The sequence below is a fragment of the Oenanthe melanoleuca genome, chromosome 4 (assembly GCF_029582105.1).
Source record: "Oenanthe melanoleuca isolate GR-GAL-2019-014 chromosome 4, OMel1.0, whole genome shotgun sequence".
Lineage (NCBI taxonomy): Eukaryota > Metazoa > Chordata > Aves > Passeriformes > Muscicapidae > Oenanthe > Oenanthe melanoleuca.
This window is the reverse complement of record NC_079337.1, coordinates 5,141,217-5,158,194: the sequence shown is the minus strand read 5'-3', so window position 1 is coordinate 5,158,194 and position 16,978 is coordinate 5,141,217. Positions and strand designations below refer to the sequence as shown.

The 16,978-nt window shown below is 42.1% G+C and overlaps 1 protein-coding gene across 2 annotated transcripts in view; it reads left to right on the top strand.

Moving 5' to 3' along the window:
- The first annotated feature begins 269 nt into the window (after nucleotides 1-269).
- ANKRD50 (ankyrin repeat domain containing 50) overlaps nucleotides 270-16,978 on the top strand; it is a 37,970-nt gene continuing 21,261 nt past the window's right edge. The window contains exons 1-2 of one of the 2 annotated variants that reach the window (XM_056489866.1): nucleotides 270-375; nucleotides 970-2,231. In XM_056489866.1, the coding sequence (XP_056345841.1) occupies nucleotides 1,753-2,231 (479 nt within the window). In that variant the 5' untranslated portion in view covers nucleotides 270-375; nucleotides 970-1,752. Of the gene's footprint in view, nucleotides 376-519; nucleotides 647-969; nucleotides 2,232-16,978 lie in introns of those variants that run through there. The other variant, XM_056489867.1, reaches the window with a different exon arrangement.

Below are 16,978 nucleotides of genomic sequence, written 5' to 3'. Positions count from 1 at the left end.
ACGGACGGACGGACGGACGGACGGACGGACGGACGGAGGGAGGGCGGCCCGGGGCCGGCACAAAGCCCGGGGCGGCGGCCAGGGCACCGCCCGTCTCCCTCCGCCCCGCACTACCCGGCCCCAGCTGTCCCCGCCGCCCGAGGGGAAGCGGGGCGGGCCCAGGCGGGGCCGGGGCGGGCGGAGCGAGGGAGGCGCCGAGCAGGGAGGAGAGCACCGGGCGGGCTGAGGCGGCCGCCGAGCCGAGCCGAGCGGAGCGGGGCGGCCGGGCCCTGGCACGGCGGCGCCCGGGGGCGGGCGGAGGAAGAGGAGGGGCGCGGGCAGCGGCGCCCGGAGCCGTCTGGAGGAGCCGCCTGGAGGAGCGAGGCGGCCGCGGAGGTGAGCGGGGAGCGGCGCTCGGAGGCCCGTGCCCGGGCGGGGCTGACAGCGGCCCCGGGGCTGCGGGTCCCGCGGGTGCGGAGCACGGGGAGGGAAGGCTGGGGCGCTGCCGGCCGCTCCGGTTCCCAGGGAGGGCGTCGCTCCGGCCCGGGGCGGTGGGGCGGCTGTCACGCCGTGACCCCGGCGCCGCTGCCGCGAACAAAGAAGCGTGCGGGGAGCAGCGCTGCCCTGCACACAAACTCCCGAAAAACGCCGGCAGGCGGAACGTGGGGTGAGGCGAGGATCCCGTGGTGAATCCTCGCTAGGGGGAATGCTTCAGTGTGAAAGGATTTATTCTGTTCTCCGAAGCAAGGCTCGCTGTGGTTTTGAGACCACTGTCATATCTGCTCATTGTTTGTTGTTGGGTTTTTTTGCGTGTGGCTGATCGCACCTCGTAATAGCGAATTTTCTTTAAAACGGCTGTCTCGGTGAATTTAACAGTGTAGCAGAAATAAAGAATGCGAGCCCTTGACTTTGGTCTTTGTTGTCTGCGTTCGCAGCTGACGGAATTGTGATTTGCATGTAGGGTTAAAAGTGCTGTCTCCTTTATTTCAGGGCTCTAGGGGAAGATGTTGTCTCTTCTGACATCTTGCGATTGAGATACCTGAGAACAGGTTCAGTAAGAATCCCAAGTTCCCGAGGAAGACACTCCGAATGTATTGAAATAAGAAGCTGTAAACGTTGATTTCTTTTCCCTGCTGCCTGTACTGCCTCAGAAGCCGTAACGTGAAGCACTTCTCGGACTCTCTCCCAGATGGATGAAGTCTGCAAGGCTCGCTGTCCAGACTGGCTGCTTTAGTCAGTGGTACTTGCCACGTTTGGGGTGTGTGTATAGTACTCTGAAGAGAAGTCACTTTTTTTATGAAATTCCCAGAAGGAACATTTTATTATGGACAGCTTCTTCTGTATGTATACCCAGCGAGATTAATGCCTGGAGTTGAAAGGCATTTAGTGTACACTGCAAAGTTGGCTTTCCCTCAGCTTTTCCAGATGCATTGTCTCCCGTGTGCGCTGGGAACACACGCAGCTGCCTGAGCCCCAGATGCAGCCATGGGGCTGCGTGAACTTGTGAGCCGCAGCACAAGTCTTGCTGAGGGCCGGTGCCAGCCGCCGCTGCACGATGGCAGCTGAGCTGTGACCGTGCCGTGCTCCCAGCACAGCACACATGGAGTGACACCCCGCCTGCTGAGCTTCACCGGCAAGGGCTGGCTGCTGCCACCTCTGCCAAGGCGTGTGCACCAGGCTGTCCTGCGCCCCAGGAACGCGCCTCTCCCCGCTCCTGAGGTGCTGAAGATGTGCCCCAGCTTGTGACACATCCCAGGGAAGAAGCTCTATAAAATGGCTCAGACCAGCTTGCTGCAGGGAAAGCAGTTTTACTGTCGGGAGTGGGTTTTCCACAAGCTTCAGCACTGCCTCCAGGAGAAAGCGAGCTGCGGCGGCAGCGCTGCCAGCAAGCCATCTCTTGGAGCGAATGCTGGGAATAACAGCGGTGCTGTCTCTGGGAAAGGAGCTGCCTGGGGAGTGCTGCTGGTAGGAGGGCCTGGCAGTGGGAAGACAGCCCTGTGCACTGAGTTGCTGTGGCCAAGCTCTCCTGCCAGCCTGCAGAGGGGCTTGCATCGCCAGGTGCTGGCCTTCCACTTCTGCAGAGCCCAGGACTCCGACACGCTGTGTGTGGGAGGCTTCATCCGAGGCTTGGTCGCACAGATATGCCGCAGCGGGCTGATCCAGGGCTACGAGGACAAACTGAGGGACCCCGCTGTTCAAAGTCTCTTGCAGCCCGGGGAGTGTGAGAGGAACCCTGCTGAAGCATTTAAAAGGTAACAAACAAACAAAAAACCCTATTGAAAACAAACCCACAATAAAACAAGGAGAATCTGCTGTTTAGGTCTTCTTCCAGTGAGCCTGAGATGCAGATAGTTTAAGACACGTTTCTTTCATGGCTTGTTATCTCTGTCAGAGCATGCAGACTTAACCATGGAAAAATCTAACTTTGTCGTTATAGCTGACATAATAAATATTTACTTTTAAAACAAAGTTTATTATTAATAGTGAATTTATTTATTTAGTAGCCTCTGATGTAACTGAGTGTTTTGGAAAGACTTGAAAGTAATTGACTACAGAGTGGTAAATTTCTAGTCCATGGTCTCCCATGTGCCATGAAGGTAGGGCAGTTTGTCCTTCACAGACCTGAAACAGACTTTACAGGACCCTTGGAAAAGCTTCCAATAGCATGCTCTGTCTAAGAGGAAACTGGGCTAATGGATCTCTGGGTCTGATCCAGCACATCGGTTTTATGTTTGTCTAAAAATATGTGGTAGGGAAATGTCAATTAACTCCTTATGTTACTTCTCACAATATGCACAGATTGTGTCAAATCTTTATTGCTGCTTCTTCTGTAAAGTAGTACTTCAGAGTGTTGAGGGAATCAGAAATTGATCAAGAGGGCTCACCCTGCCCCTTAAGAGGTTTGTCAGCTATCTAAGCTGAGTGGAAAAGAAATAGATATTTTTTTTTATTATTAATGTTCCCTAACAAACTACAGTCTCCTGAGTTTGTCACTGATAATTGTCTTTCTGTGAGGATCTTTGAAAGGATATATTACATGAATATAGCAGTGTATATCCATAGATACACAACGTGCAGCCTTGAGCACAGCCCGTGTCAGTGTGTGTCTATTGGTCTTTATTCCTTTGGGTCACAATGAAGGAAAATTCATGAAGGATAAGGCTTGTCTGCATCAACACAGCTTTAAATGATGGTGTTGCCAGTATAAAACTTCTCTGGAATATGGGTTAAACTGAAAAATTTTTGGTACTCGGTAGCAGTAACTTTTTGTGGTACTTGAGGGTTTATTGCCTGTTTTCAGTGTAAAATTTCTTTCCTCTATTTTTTCTTTCCTGACTACTAGGACTGTGGAGACAAGTACTGAGGTTGAACTGTGGTGCTTGGTTTCATTGTCATGGTGGTGTAAAAGAGCCTTCTAGTCCTGGTGGCTATGTCCTTGCCTGCTGAATAAACAGGATGCATGTCTACATTGTTCTCAGTGTAGTGTCTTAAATAGTCTAAACTGAGACTAGTTCTGGATTTTTTGTTTGCTGCTGAGTGAATCTGGAGCTTCTAGCAGCTATTAGGGTCCTAATTTCAGAGGTATTAAGCCCTCTTAAATTCTAATGAATAAAAACTGGGTGCAATTAAGTGTCTATAAATGGAATAACAGACTGGCCATCTAGCTTCAGGCAGTCTTTTAAAATCATGAAAGTGGATTATTCTGGTGAGTAAGAGCCTGTTTGTGTTTAAAGTCTATTACAGGGAAGTCTTAAGAATTTAGTACAGGCAAGTTCTCAGAGCTGGAGTCCTTCCTCTGTTCTAAAAGTGATTGCCTTACTGCACAGAACAGGAGTTAGGTATCTTTAGACAAAAATGCAACCTAGAAATATAAAATACAAGAGTTATTTGTTTAGACTTATTTTTATGAACATAGGGTTTAATGATGGGCTGTTTTGAGTAGGTCAATATACAGGGTTCTTGGTTTTGTACTGGTAAAATAAAATAGGCACAACATCCACCAGTAGTCTTTTCCTTCTCAAATTCTGCAGCAGTGATTGTGAACTATTAATACACTAAAAATATTTATGGAGTAGTACAACAGCTTCAGTCGAGGAGATTTTTCTTTTTGCCCTTCATGTATTCCCTTGCTCCCACTTACCCTGATCTCCTGCTCTCAGAAGCAGCTGTGGTGGATGGTCTTCATTCTCCTGTTTCAGGTTTGAGGGAGATGAGGTGTTGGAGACGAGGTGCTGTGCTGGGAATACAAGTTTTCAGCACTGTGGCAGGGGACCAGGAGGTGGCTGTTGACAGCAGCACCACGAGCTGTTCTGCTGGCTGATACAGTCTGTGTCCACAAACAAGAGGCACTTGGCAGCCCCCTGCCCACCATCAGACACCTCAGTCGTTTGATGGGACCTTTGCTGGTGTATAAACCGTGCAGGGAATGTTTCAACAGGATTACAGTTTAGGGTGTTCTGTGGTTTCTAAGACTTGCCACTGAGCACTTCAGTCCTCTGCTCCTGTGTGTTCATAGTTTATGTCAAGTGAAAGTTGTGTAAAATGAGTTCTAGGAAGACTTTCCAGTCAGATGATTGCATCTCTCCTTGTGTAAAGTGCTTGTCTCAGTGCTTCATCGATTTTTGCCTTCTTTTAGTTTATTCAGTAGAAGAGGAGAAAGATTTTTATTTTTTTTCTTTAAAGACACTGTCAAGTTTTTGCTCTACTTTTCACAGCTGCTCCAGACTCAGCCATCTATTCATGGCCTAAAATGGAAAGACTTCTCTTCATAAGTGCTAAACAAGATGATGCCACTCTATTTTTGTGCTAATTGTCCTGGAAATACTGAGAAAGAAAAGCTTCCTAATGTCTTGTAACAGGCCAGTTTATAAACAATATAAAATTTGTTATTTAAAGTAGTGACATGTTTTCCTGAAGGATGTTTCTTAAATAGATTTTCAGCAGTCATGATGGTCATAGTGATACTTGTGCAAGTGATGACCCTCAGAGTTAAGACATTTCTCACGCTGTTTAAATGCCTCATCTTAACTCTTTATGCATTTATAAGTTTTAAATGCCCTAAAAATTCTTTCAGGGCAGATCTTGCAGTTAAGAGCCAAAAGGGCTGAATTACAGATACAGAAGTGTATTTAGTGTTTTGTATTTGTTGCTGCACAGACAGCTGAGAGAAAGAACAGCTACTTACAGCACTTTTCTTATCAGTGCACTCAGTGCTGGAGCAGAAAGCAGCTTAAAATGTGAGGGAGAGTGCTGAATCTTCAAATTTTCAGTGAAAGTAAAGCAGAAGGGAAGGAAAAGATGTTACAGACACCAGAAGTTAAGAAATTATGTGATAAACAAAGAATTTAATTCAGAAGGTCTGTTGGGCTCTTCTTCCCTATTGATACAAATTTTGAATAACCCAAATTTTGCAATGCTATCTCTAGGGTTGTTTTGGTTTTGCTGCAGCAAGTTTATACTTCCAGTGATTTGGTAGGAACACAGGCAGATACCACTTATCCAAGGCCACGAGGGCAGAAGGAACTCTGATATAAACTGTGGGTAATGCTGAAATTTGTGTAAACTAGGCTGTAGAAAGGCATTTCCCTTATGTTCCTGGTTTATGTTTCTCAGACAGAGGAGATGACCTTAAACACCTTCAGACAGTAGGGAAGGCATGTAATTCCCATGTGTAGTGCTGCAGTTGGGATTACTGTGGGAGGCAGAGCCTGCTTCATTCACAGCCCAGAATGTGTCTGTCACTAGGAGTGTGAGCATAGTTTACCCTGCAGTGGGTTTGTTTTGCAGCCATTGCTCTTGAGTTTGAAAGATACCCAGGACCAAAGCTCCTGGAACAGAGAATTATAGAGGTGGAAGGTCTTAAATAGCATCATGTTTTTAAACTTACACCAAACTCACCTTTAGTGTGTGTTGGTCTGGTGCAAACTTAAACCAAACTTTGAATTTTGCTTGAGTGTGTTGCTGCAATTATTAAATCACCAAAAAATTGTGAATTTCCAGATCTCCCAGCAGGTTGGTGCAGGTAGAACTGCTCTCACAGGTGAAGTTTCTTTCCAGCTTCTGAATGTCTTCTCAGGGTCTTGAGAGACTTTTCACATCCTTATTTCTCACATACTGAATTTGGGTCAGTGGTGTCCAAGTGTTTTTTGCTTGTGAAGTATCCTAACATTTTATTACTAAAGTATTTCTCATACAACTACTTTAATGTAAGAGGGTCTAAGTGATTTTTATGAGGGAAAAGAATGAAGCTGTGAATTCAGATTTCTACTTACTGCATTGCTAAACTTGCATTCCCATGCAAGTAAATGTCCCTGATCAGTAGAGGCCCAAAAATTTAAAAGAAAGAAATCCACAAAAACCAAACCAGAAAGAGCTGCTGAACAAACGTATTACTCTTTAAGAGCTTCATAAAAGTTTTCTCAAGGTGATGTTACATCCTCCTTACCAAGAATGAATATAGGGAAGCTGTACCCCAGAGCTTTTTTTTCTTTTTAAGAAAAGACACCAGATTTTATGCATGCTAGTGCTGAATTCAGTGCAGTGGTTCCTTTTGCAGATTCCCAGACTGTAACAGCTTTTCTTCTAACTCCTGATCTCTGTGTGCAAAGCAGATTTGCCTTGTAATTTAACATGACCAATAATGTTAAGTGATGTAAAAAGCCAAACAGTTTTATAATTCTCTAGAATATGCAAATACCTGTAGACTTGAGTGTGAGAGGTGAGTCATTACATGTGGTCATGTAAGGTTCTCTGCTGCCTGCAAGTTTGGAGCAGGGGTTTATGTTGATTAAATTTGAAAGCCTTGTATGAGTTGTGTGAGTCACTCCCTTGGACAGCGTTAAAGTGCAGCAGGTCTTGTGCCAATTGCTGTTATCTGTGTAAAGTTCCTTCTGCAGCTTGGAGAGCTCCAAAGGATTGAGCCTCTGGTGTTTTGTCTTTGCAATGTAATGGAAACCTTATAAAGGGTAGAATTCAGAGGAAAAAACCTCTGAGTGCCAGCCAGTGCTGACAAGCACTTCCTTCCCCCAGCCCTTCACCTGTATTGCCTTTCCATGTTACTAAGTTTTTTATTTTTCTTCCCTCTTTCTCAAGAGTCATGTCTCATCATTGCAAATTGTAGGTGATAGAGATTTTACTCCTATCTGAATGATGAGGGTAACAAGTTTTATTTCAAGTTCTGGATTCTTTGTCTGACAATGTAGAAAACCAGTGGTTTGTTCAGCAAGACTTCTGTGACTTTTGCCCAGGGACTTTCAATCTGCCGTACTAAAATGCATTTTTCCTGCTTAGATGAAGGAAAAGATTTAGGCATTGAGTTGTAAACGATAACAGATGAAGTGTGAAGAAGCTGTTCATTTTTAGAACTCCTTGTACCATCTTTGAAGTCAGTAATATAATTAAAATTGTAATGGATTGTGTGGGCTTTATTGAACAATTAACTAGTGAGCTTTTTGCTGGTTTTGGAGCAGCATATTCTTAATTGCAAAAAATTTGGGTGCATTTTGGAGTAAATTTGAGATGAATTAGGAGCATCCTGACTTTAATGGGTTTTGATATTGCACCCTACAAACTTGGGAGTGTTCCTTGCTAGTGCATTAACCACAGTATGTGCTTATGCAGTTTCAGCACCCAAGTTCTGGGACTGCTGTGAAAAGGTGAGAGGCAGCACATTGGAGCCAGTTAAAGATACCTGAGCTTGGGCTGCTGGAAACCTGAAAGCTGCTGGGATTTCTGTCAGTTTGCTGATAAGAAGTGACTCGGTTTTTCTCACCCAGGTCTCAGACTGCCTGGGAGTGATCTACCTCTTTTTCTGTAATCTCCTTTCTTCTGGAAAGGGCTGCTGCAGAGCCTTTGCCTCTGCTTCCAGAGCTTCAGTACTGTCTCGGGAGCTGTAGCTCTCCAGTGGCTGCAAGAAGGGTGTGGATATTTCGATTTCTTAATTTCATAGAGCTATAAATGGTAGAAACAAAGGCAAGGACTAACTGTATCCTGTTTCATGCAAAGAAAGAAATGAATGCATAATAAATTAATTTACAAGACCCTTTGGAGGTTTAACAACTTTCTTCTCTAGTGTGTTTGTTAGACATTTACCACATGTAAAGTTCAAATGTGCAGTTGACTGATTTGAACCTTGAGAAGGTTGGGAGCTCAGAAGGATCAAGCCCAGCATCTTTTTCACCAGACAGAAAAACCTGAAGATGCTATCTTCATCTGCCCTTATGCTTCACAGTTCTTCTAGAAAAAAAAAAAATCCATATGTTACCCCAAGATGTTTTTTTCGTGCTATAATTTAAGTTTTTTACTACTTAGGGTCTACTCTGGAGACATGGGGAATAAATTCTTTGTTTCCTTTTTGAGACAGCCTTTTACGTCTTCGAATACAGCTTTATTCTCTTTTATCTCAACCTGAAATTTAATAATTAATTTTGTTAGTGTGTCCTCACAGGTTACACCTAAGAATGTGGCATAAAAAATCTCTTACCTCAATAAAAGGGTTCAGTTTCTAAAGGGAATTTTTCTTACCAGTTTTAGATGTGTAATAGGCATCATTCTACTTCTGTACTGTCCCAGATTTTTGTCCATTCCTACATCTTTCACTTATGCTTGACTAGAATCCTGAAGCTAGTTGGACCCTAGCCCAGAAGAGCTTGATCTGATAGAAGATTGAGCTCTCCTTTTAGTAGGAGTTTTCAGTTTAAAACAATCTCGTTACAATTAAAATCAAGTTATTTTGTTTATCTGGGATTTATTTAATACTCAGAAATGATGGAGGCAAGATACCAGCTGAAAATCATACCAATTTATGGCTGAGATGAGGAACTGTTTCTGTAAGAATATGCCACAAAAGGTTAAAAAGAATCTGCCAACTCAGCCAGTGGAGTTGCAGAAGATAATTTTGCTTTTGTGGGAGCATCTTGACTCTGCTGGAGCTTCTGAGTATTTATATGTAACTGGGCCTTTAGACTTGTAACTGCTGCTGGGTTTCATAGGAAACTCTGTCTTCTGGTGTTCTGCAGACCATTAGAACCGTTTAGCATTGCCTGAAGCTTAAGTACTTTGTGGCATGTTTCTCTTTAGGCTTTTCCCCTAAATCTGTGGAGTTAACGGGTCACATAGCAGCAGTCAGTGTTTCTGCAAGAGCAAGCTGTATGTTCCTCTTTCATTGTATGGAAGCACAGCCTACAGACTGAACATAATACCGTTTAAGGTTTTAACCTTTTCAGATTAAATTACCATAAGAAAGTTTCCCCGAGGCATTTTAATAATGACAACTTACATAGACCTTTTTGTCTTCTACTTCTATAGGCATTAACATTTTGGCTTTAATCAATGTGGCTCAGACTTAAACCTTACAGGTTTTCCTATAAGCTGTTTAGTTAGATGGACCTTCATAGCAATTCTTACTTGTTAATTATTTCCCTTCCCTTCAGTTTTCTGTGCACATGTTCATAGCTTGGGCAAGGGTTTAGGTTTCTTTTCCTTTCTTCTTTTTCAATGAAAAATGAAAAGGATTTGGTGGATTGTGAAGTAGAAAGGATGTAGTGTGTCTTATATACTGGGAGAAGCTAGTATTGAAATATTGCCTCCTGAAAGCAATGACTTGAAGAGGTTTCAGTTTCTTGCATGTGATGATATTTACCATCCACTGGGAATGGTGAGAAATCTCCTGTCTTTGTCCAGGAGCAAGAGTGTTTTCAATAGTTAATGCAAAGACACTTTGTGATTGAAGAGTGACTGCTGAAAAAGAAATAATCAGGCAAAAAAGGCAAGAAAATAATTACATTGACCCAAAGGTTGAGTTGTACAGAGGTGTTCAAAGGTATTGCAGAAAGAATGGAGGCGGGTAGGTTCCTGTTTTGCTTGTTGACATCAAAATGTGAGAAGATAGCATGAAAAACAACTGAAAATGAGATCACGAAAAGAAGGCAATTAGGGAAATTTATACAGTGAAATAAAAGGGGCAAACCAATTGCTGTCACATTCTGTCTGTGCATAGATGCAGGTTTTGTGCTGCAGGTCTGTGATACCTCAAAACACGAGAAGGAAGGGCTCTGGCAGCACCTTATTTAAGGTTATTTGCAGCATCATGGAGTTGTCCTGGAAGAAAGAGAGCACTGTTCAGAAGTTCTAGGTGAGTTAAGGACAATGCCAGCAGTGTAGAGATGACAGTAACAGGCAGGTAGGAATGAACCTCAGGAGGAAAACTGCTAAGAATGGGATTACAGACTTATCTCAGAATTATTATTTTAGAGCTGTTAATTAAGAAATCTTGGTTTAACTACATCAGCTCTCCTGCAGCCGTAGTGAGCATGATACACGAAGCTGTCTGTCCTTTTTCTGCGCTTCCCTGGAGTAGAGTTCAGCAAGACACTAGGAAAAAAGCTCAGTTTGTAGTAAAGTGAAGCTGATCCACAATAAGGGAAGTTTTGTCCTGCAGGATTTTGGATTACCCTAAATGATCAAAGTCTAACAGATGGAAACTTCAGCAGCCAGCAGCACAACACCAACTCTTTTTGTGTTTCTATACTTTTTTTTGTTATCACCTTCTTTTATTTTAAATTGTCTTTTCATCCACAGTAAACAATTTGTGTATGAATAATTGGAGGGGAGGAAGATACATTTTCTGTCACTTGTTCTATTGTACCTAATGCTAATAAATATGAGGCTACAAAATCAGTTCCAAAGCTAAATGCATCAGTGGTGTAAGATGATAGATTCAAGTCTACATGGTGCTAACCTAACAGTGTTTATTTAAGAGTAAATTATAGCAACAATACAGAAAGCATCAATTAGATCTTTTTACAGGCAAAACAGAGAAACTGTATCTGCTTGGGGCTGGGGATGAAAAAACCCAAACCACAAGGTAACTGATAAGGCCCCAAAGTGATGCATGAGGAACATATGCTGTGAATTGTATTCTGGGGACTATGGGTGAATAATCTTGAATGGGACACATGAAAGCTGCTCCATCTGTTGCCTCTTCAAGTGCAATAAATGTTAGGATAGTCCATTTTACTAAGATGGAAAATAAGATGGATAAAGATATGTGGTAACACAAACAGTAGGAAAGCTGTCTTGAGTGTGCTTGACTAGGAAGGTAAATTCTCAACAGATTTTCCTCTAGTATTTGTGCAGAGGATTCTCTCCAAAGGAGGTTGGACAGTGTAATCCTGCAGTCAGTTCAGCAGTGGAAGTGTGGGGTGCTTCGATGGTGTGCAAGGCATGACACAGGCAGGTGTGGAACAACTTGATGAGGGGATGATCAAGGTTTATAAATGTCTGTTGTTTATTTAGCCTGGTTCTTGCAGGCTGGCAGGACAGGAGCCCCCTGTTCTGAAGGAGCAGCTGACTGCTGAAACAGTCACTGCAGCTTCTCTTCCTGCTTCCCAATCACCAATGTTGTTTTTTTTTTCTTTTGGAATGCATAGGAAAAATTAATTAACTGAGGATTGTCAGACTGAACTGCAGTAATGATGGTGGCTCTTTTATTGTGTATATTAATCTACTGTATTCTGTTTTATAGTCATGGAATAATAGAACATAGTAAACTGTCATATAGCCTGACAACAGCCACACAATTGAATTTATTCAGTGCAGTTTTCTCCCTGCCTCATCTGGGAGTTTTTAGGTTTCTTTTTGTGCTTAGCATTTCTATCATGCCAGCAAATACAATCATACACCTGGAAAGAAATATCTGTTCCTTCAGTTGTGTTTATGCACTGCATGAATAGAAGGAGAAAAAAGAAAAGGATTTTTGTCTATTTCCAAAATGTAGAATAATACCTACAAATTCAAATGCCTGTCAAGCTATAAGAATTTCAACTCTGTTGTGTGCTAATGTGTTCAGATAACACGGCTTATAGAATTTACATTTTTGTTTAACAAAGAAATATTAGTTTTGCTATGACTAGGGAATCAGGTGGTTAATAAGGAAAGCTGAAAAGACTGAATGTATGTGTGTGTGTTTATTTCACTTGCTGTACCTTTGATTTCATATATGATTTAAAACCAACCTTGTAATTTCAGTACATTCTGTTGCATATATAAACTTGTGCATTTTCTTATTGTGGTGCCCCACTCTTACACGTTGCATTTCAACCACAGGCTTTTGAATATTTGCAAAGTAAGTTATTATCCTAACTTTACATGTATGGAAAATAAGGTGCAGTATAGGCAATTCTCTCATTTCTGCTAATGATAGTTTTCAGTCAGTCTGATTTGATGCTTTCATCTCATGCATTTGATGTAAAGTATACTTTCTTTGACACCTCCTACTTTTGTTTTTTTTAAAAAAGAGAGATGGATATACAGGAAAAATACCATTGAGAACTTAACTGATTCTTAATAGAAAGAAAAATGTTAATTTTTGGCCCTAATTAAAGACCTTTAAAGCAAAACCTGGTAGATGACAAATTCCAGGAATTAATCTAAACAGCATCAACTTAGACAACAGCTCAAAAACTGGGGATGGAGGAGGAAGGGGAATAGGCTTAGTCATGTGGGTCATGGGACAGACAAGAAGATAAGACAGGGAGTAATCAAATGCCTTAGGTGTCTTTACACTAATGGAAAAAAGGTAAAGGGTGAACAAGCAGAACTGGAAATTTTAGTGTACAGTCAAGATTGAGTTCAGTGCTCTAAAAGATCAGTCAGGATAACTTGTATAACAGGTATGTGTTAAAAAAAAGTAGCTTGTTTTGTACATAATATGCTTGCTTGTAGTTCTAGAATAAAGTAAAGAAATGAAAGCACTGGGAAATCTCAGTAAAATACATGTGATAGCCCTACATTGTGGGATTTCTGTTTCAAGGTTTGTTGGTAAGCCTGATCTTTCATGGACTAAATCAGACACCTACCAACTACCAATCAGGCCATCCTGAGTGTCTAAGAGTTTACCTGCTTTGTCCAAGTAGAGCTCTTGGTAACTAAGAGAGATTCCCACACCTCAAAACCCTGTCTTTTGTAAAAATACAAGTGCTTTACTCTACCAAAGCAGCAAGCTCAAGTAAGCTAAGATGCTTTAAGATAACAAGTGGCATTATCCTGTGGCATAGAATTTGGATGATAATGTCTGCCCAGTTAAAAATTTGAATAACAAATAGGAGATAAACATCAGCTGGGAAGGCATGATACAAGCAGGAGTCTGCCAGTGACCATACTTCACATGTCAAAGAGGGAATATCTAATGGGGAGACATAAATTAGCTTCAGCCAGACTGAAAAAAAATCAGCTGAGGAAATGAAAGAAATCTTTTGGACACAGTGACTGTGAAATGATTTTAAATGCATGTGTTGTGTTAATGGTTGGACTCAAAGGTCTTTTCCACTCTAAATGGTTCTGTGATTTCTTTGCTTAGACAGGGAGGAAAAAGAAAACTAAAAGATGGAGATGTTCACCATCTCAGAGGATTTGAGTAAGATCTGATGAAGAAAGGAATTGACTGGGAAGAGAACTGAGGTCTCAAAGCACTGTATTAAATGTCTGACTCAGTGAAACTGAGCTGCTCCTTGCTCACGTGTTAACTCTAGCAGGAAGGTGGCAGAAAGTAGAGCAGCCACTAAATGTGAAAGTGAAAGAATAATGTAAAAATGAGAGCAAGACTTGCAAGTTCAAGGTGCATTCATCATGTTTCCTGTGAGGTATGTTTTACAAGAAGTAACTCCATATATATGTTAGCAGAAAAAAGACAATACCCACCAAGTGTTGGTCTAATATTCCTTGGGGAGAAAAAACTAAAGACAGTAGGAAAGCTAAAATTTCAGTGCTCATGTATATTGCCCTTTCTTTAAAAACAGTCATTTTGCAGTCAGCTAACATAATTAAAAGTGGTGAGAAATAGGAAAAATCACAGAAAAACATAGCTCAGGCCAAAAACCTCAAACACATACACAACATAGAATAGGTGAGATGCTCTCAAACTGTTACTGATTGTCTTCAAAGGACAAGATATCTTTATCAGTGTTGCTGAAAACTCAGTGTTGAAAGAAAAATTTGTGTATTTAGTGCCTTGATTTAAGAAGGGATATAAGAGGCATGGGGTATTAGAGGTGTGTCAGTCGAGATGAAAAACACCAGAAGAAATTATCAGACCTATTTGCAAGCAGCTGGGAGATAACAAAGAGGTGAAAAACAAACTAGCATGGTATGACATGGCTTGGTTTTGATAAATTTAATCTAATGTCTGTTTGGAAGAGTCACAGGACTTGTGGATAAGGGATAACCATTGCAGGAAGGCTTTGCTTGCATGAGAACTGGTGCAAACAGGCCATGTGCAAGGTAGAACTAGGTTTGGCTACATGGAATAAGAGATTAGGGACTGTACTTAATTATCAGTTCTGCACTTTCAAACTGACACAGCACAGCGTGTTGGCTTCATAGGGGTCTGACCTGTGCTTTGTTTTTAATTTTCAACCTGTTCCTTAATCTGTTAGGTGACTGGAGAAACATGGCTATAAATTTTGGGTACTGCTGGCTTCCTTGTAATGACCCTGGTGTTATCTGTGGGGCAGGAGTTATAGGACAGGAGGTGCAAGGTTTGAATTGTAGGAAAGCAGCTAAAGGTTAGACACACGAGGGGAAGGAGAAAACTTCCCAGTTTCAGGGATATTGAAGCACTGGAATGGATGGTTAGGGTTACAGTATGGATTGGTGGAAATCTTCAGGAATGCCTAGACTTGTGTCTCAGGGATGGCAGATGTAGAGCTGATCCTGCTGTAGGTGGGGAAGTGGACTAGGTGACCTCTCCATCACTATGAAAAAGAACTGTGACAGTTTGTGTAGAATACATTGCTTTTTTTTTTTTTTTTTCAATATTACATGTCTGGGGAAAACTCTTTTCATCATCTTGTGTACTCTCCCCCTCTTTCCATTTGGGGACACAGATTTTTGTATGTCAGACTTGGAGTAATTTAGAATATATTTTATATGTTAGCACATATGGCAAGTATATTCCATTTAAAATACAGTCATCCTGCTCCTGGTAGCAGTTGTGAATGGTTTTCAGCCACAGTTGTCCATCCTTTTTAATAGCCAAGTTGTTTGCAAACTGTTCTGGGCACTCCACTTTTACACCAAAATATTTGCTCTTAAGGCTTCTATTTTCTGGGGTTTCGAGTAAATCCACAAGTAGATCTGGTGGCAGTGCTTTGTAGCCAAAAATCACCTCTGTATTTGTGTGAGACGGTAGGAGGGCTCTAATCAATAGCCAGGGTCCAGCATGGGCTGTTTCAGTGGCACCAGTGGTGCTGGTTCCACCATAAACTCTGCTTTTGTCTGGCCTGATGCCCTAGAGCTGCCTTTTGTGCTCTCCTGGTGGGGCTGCAAGTCTGCCTTACAATTGCAGATAAAATCCAGGTTGCTACAAGACATTGCAAAATCAGGTATTGAGTTGCACAAGACTTGCCTGCTGTTTCTTATTCACCACTTCTGAAAAGGCCAGACCCTTGATTTACATCTGTGTACTTCACCTGGAGCTTTCCCAATAGGTGATTCTCAGGGTGGGTTTTGTTTTGTTTTGTTTTCTCTTCTGCTTTCTGCCCCTGCCTTCATAAGTTTAACCATGGATGGGTAGAATTGTTAGAGCCATTTTGTCTTCCAGTGCAGCCTGCAAATAAATAATTTACTCAAAACAATAATCTGTGTTACACTGCAGCCCAGGAGTGTGCCTTAATTCCAGCATTACACTTAGTTAGAAAGTCATAATCAGCTGCAGTGCACTTTATCTTGCTGAGAAAGTACAGAACAAGTACCTCGATAACCAGATCAGATCTGCCAGTGTGTACACAGGTGTGCACACATCCAACTGGGTCACTTCATTTTTGCCTTATGGGTTCTGTTTTGCAGCTTCTGAAAGTGTGGGATTGTTCTGTGCTTCACAGCCCTCGTATTTCATAAATATTCCTGGTTAGTTAAGGGTCCCGTGTGTCTTTTTTTCTGGATGTTATTACCAGTATGAGCAGCTGGGCAATTAGTGTTCCACATGTATATAGTGCCAAGAATTGGGGTGGTGATATACAGAAAGCAGATATTGATTTGATCATTAATTTCCCTTTTAATCATTAGCCAGAATGCATTATAAGGCAGGTAAATAAGCTGTTTACTGTAAGTCATCCATAAGGCACAAATGCCTTGTCACAGGACAAAATAAAGCTCACTGTTCTACAAACAGTGCTACAAGCAGTTTGTAAAGGTTTGTTTCTGTGTGAATACAGCTGCTGGAAGTACTTGGAAAGAAGGTAGTATTTCATCAGCTGAACAGCAGGAATTGTCAATTTTATTAGAAGTTAAATTCACCTTTTCTTTTTTTATTGTGACCTGTGCCCCAAATGCAGTTTGGAAAACAAAAGAGAAAAGTGCAGCTATTGCTGTAAGTCTGTCTTTGCTGAATCTGCTAACAGTCTTTAACAGCTTTATCTTCACTGGCTCCATGCTTTTAAATGCAAATCGAGAACTGGGGGTGGTGGGCAGACAGCTTTAATGGATTATGCTCCCTGCTCACCAGCCCCTGGATTATTGCAATATACAAACGAACATGTCTGTAAGCATGGGAGAAGTAAGCTTTGGTGTTTGCTGTCACTTGTGAGAATTTTTCAAGTAGAGATGATCTAAATACCTGAGTTCAGCATTTTGTTTTCTATACTTAGGCATTTACAAGCTCTTACATTTACTCCATGAGCAGTGGGAGCAGTGAAAACCCTGTTGTATGAATTTGTGCCCTTGGTGGTCTGTCCTTAGGTGTCCTGCCATGGCCTGAGCTCCCCTCTGTAGTGTCTGTACAACAAAATTCCTTCCCTTTTCCCTGGCATGCAGCTCCTCCAGCTCTTAGCTGCCCTACAGAGCCTTTTCCTTCCCTGCATGTTCCCCAGCAGTGGCTTCTACATCCCATTTAGAGCTGGAAGAGGCAGCAGCATCAGGTTTCCCCTTAGCGGTTAGGATTTTTTGCTTAGTCTCAGCGTGTGATTTTTTAGGCAAAAATCCCACTACTTCTTATGTTGCTGGC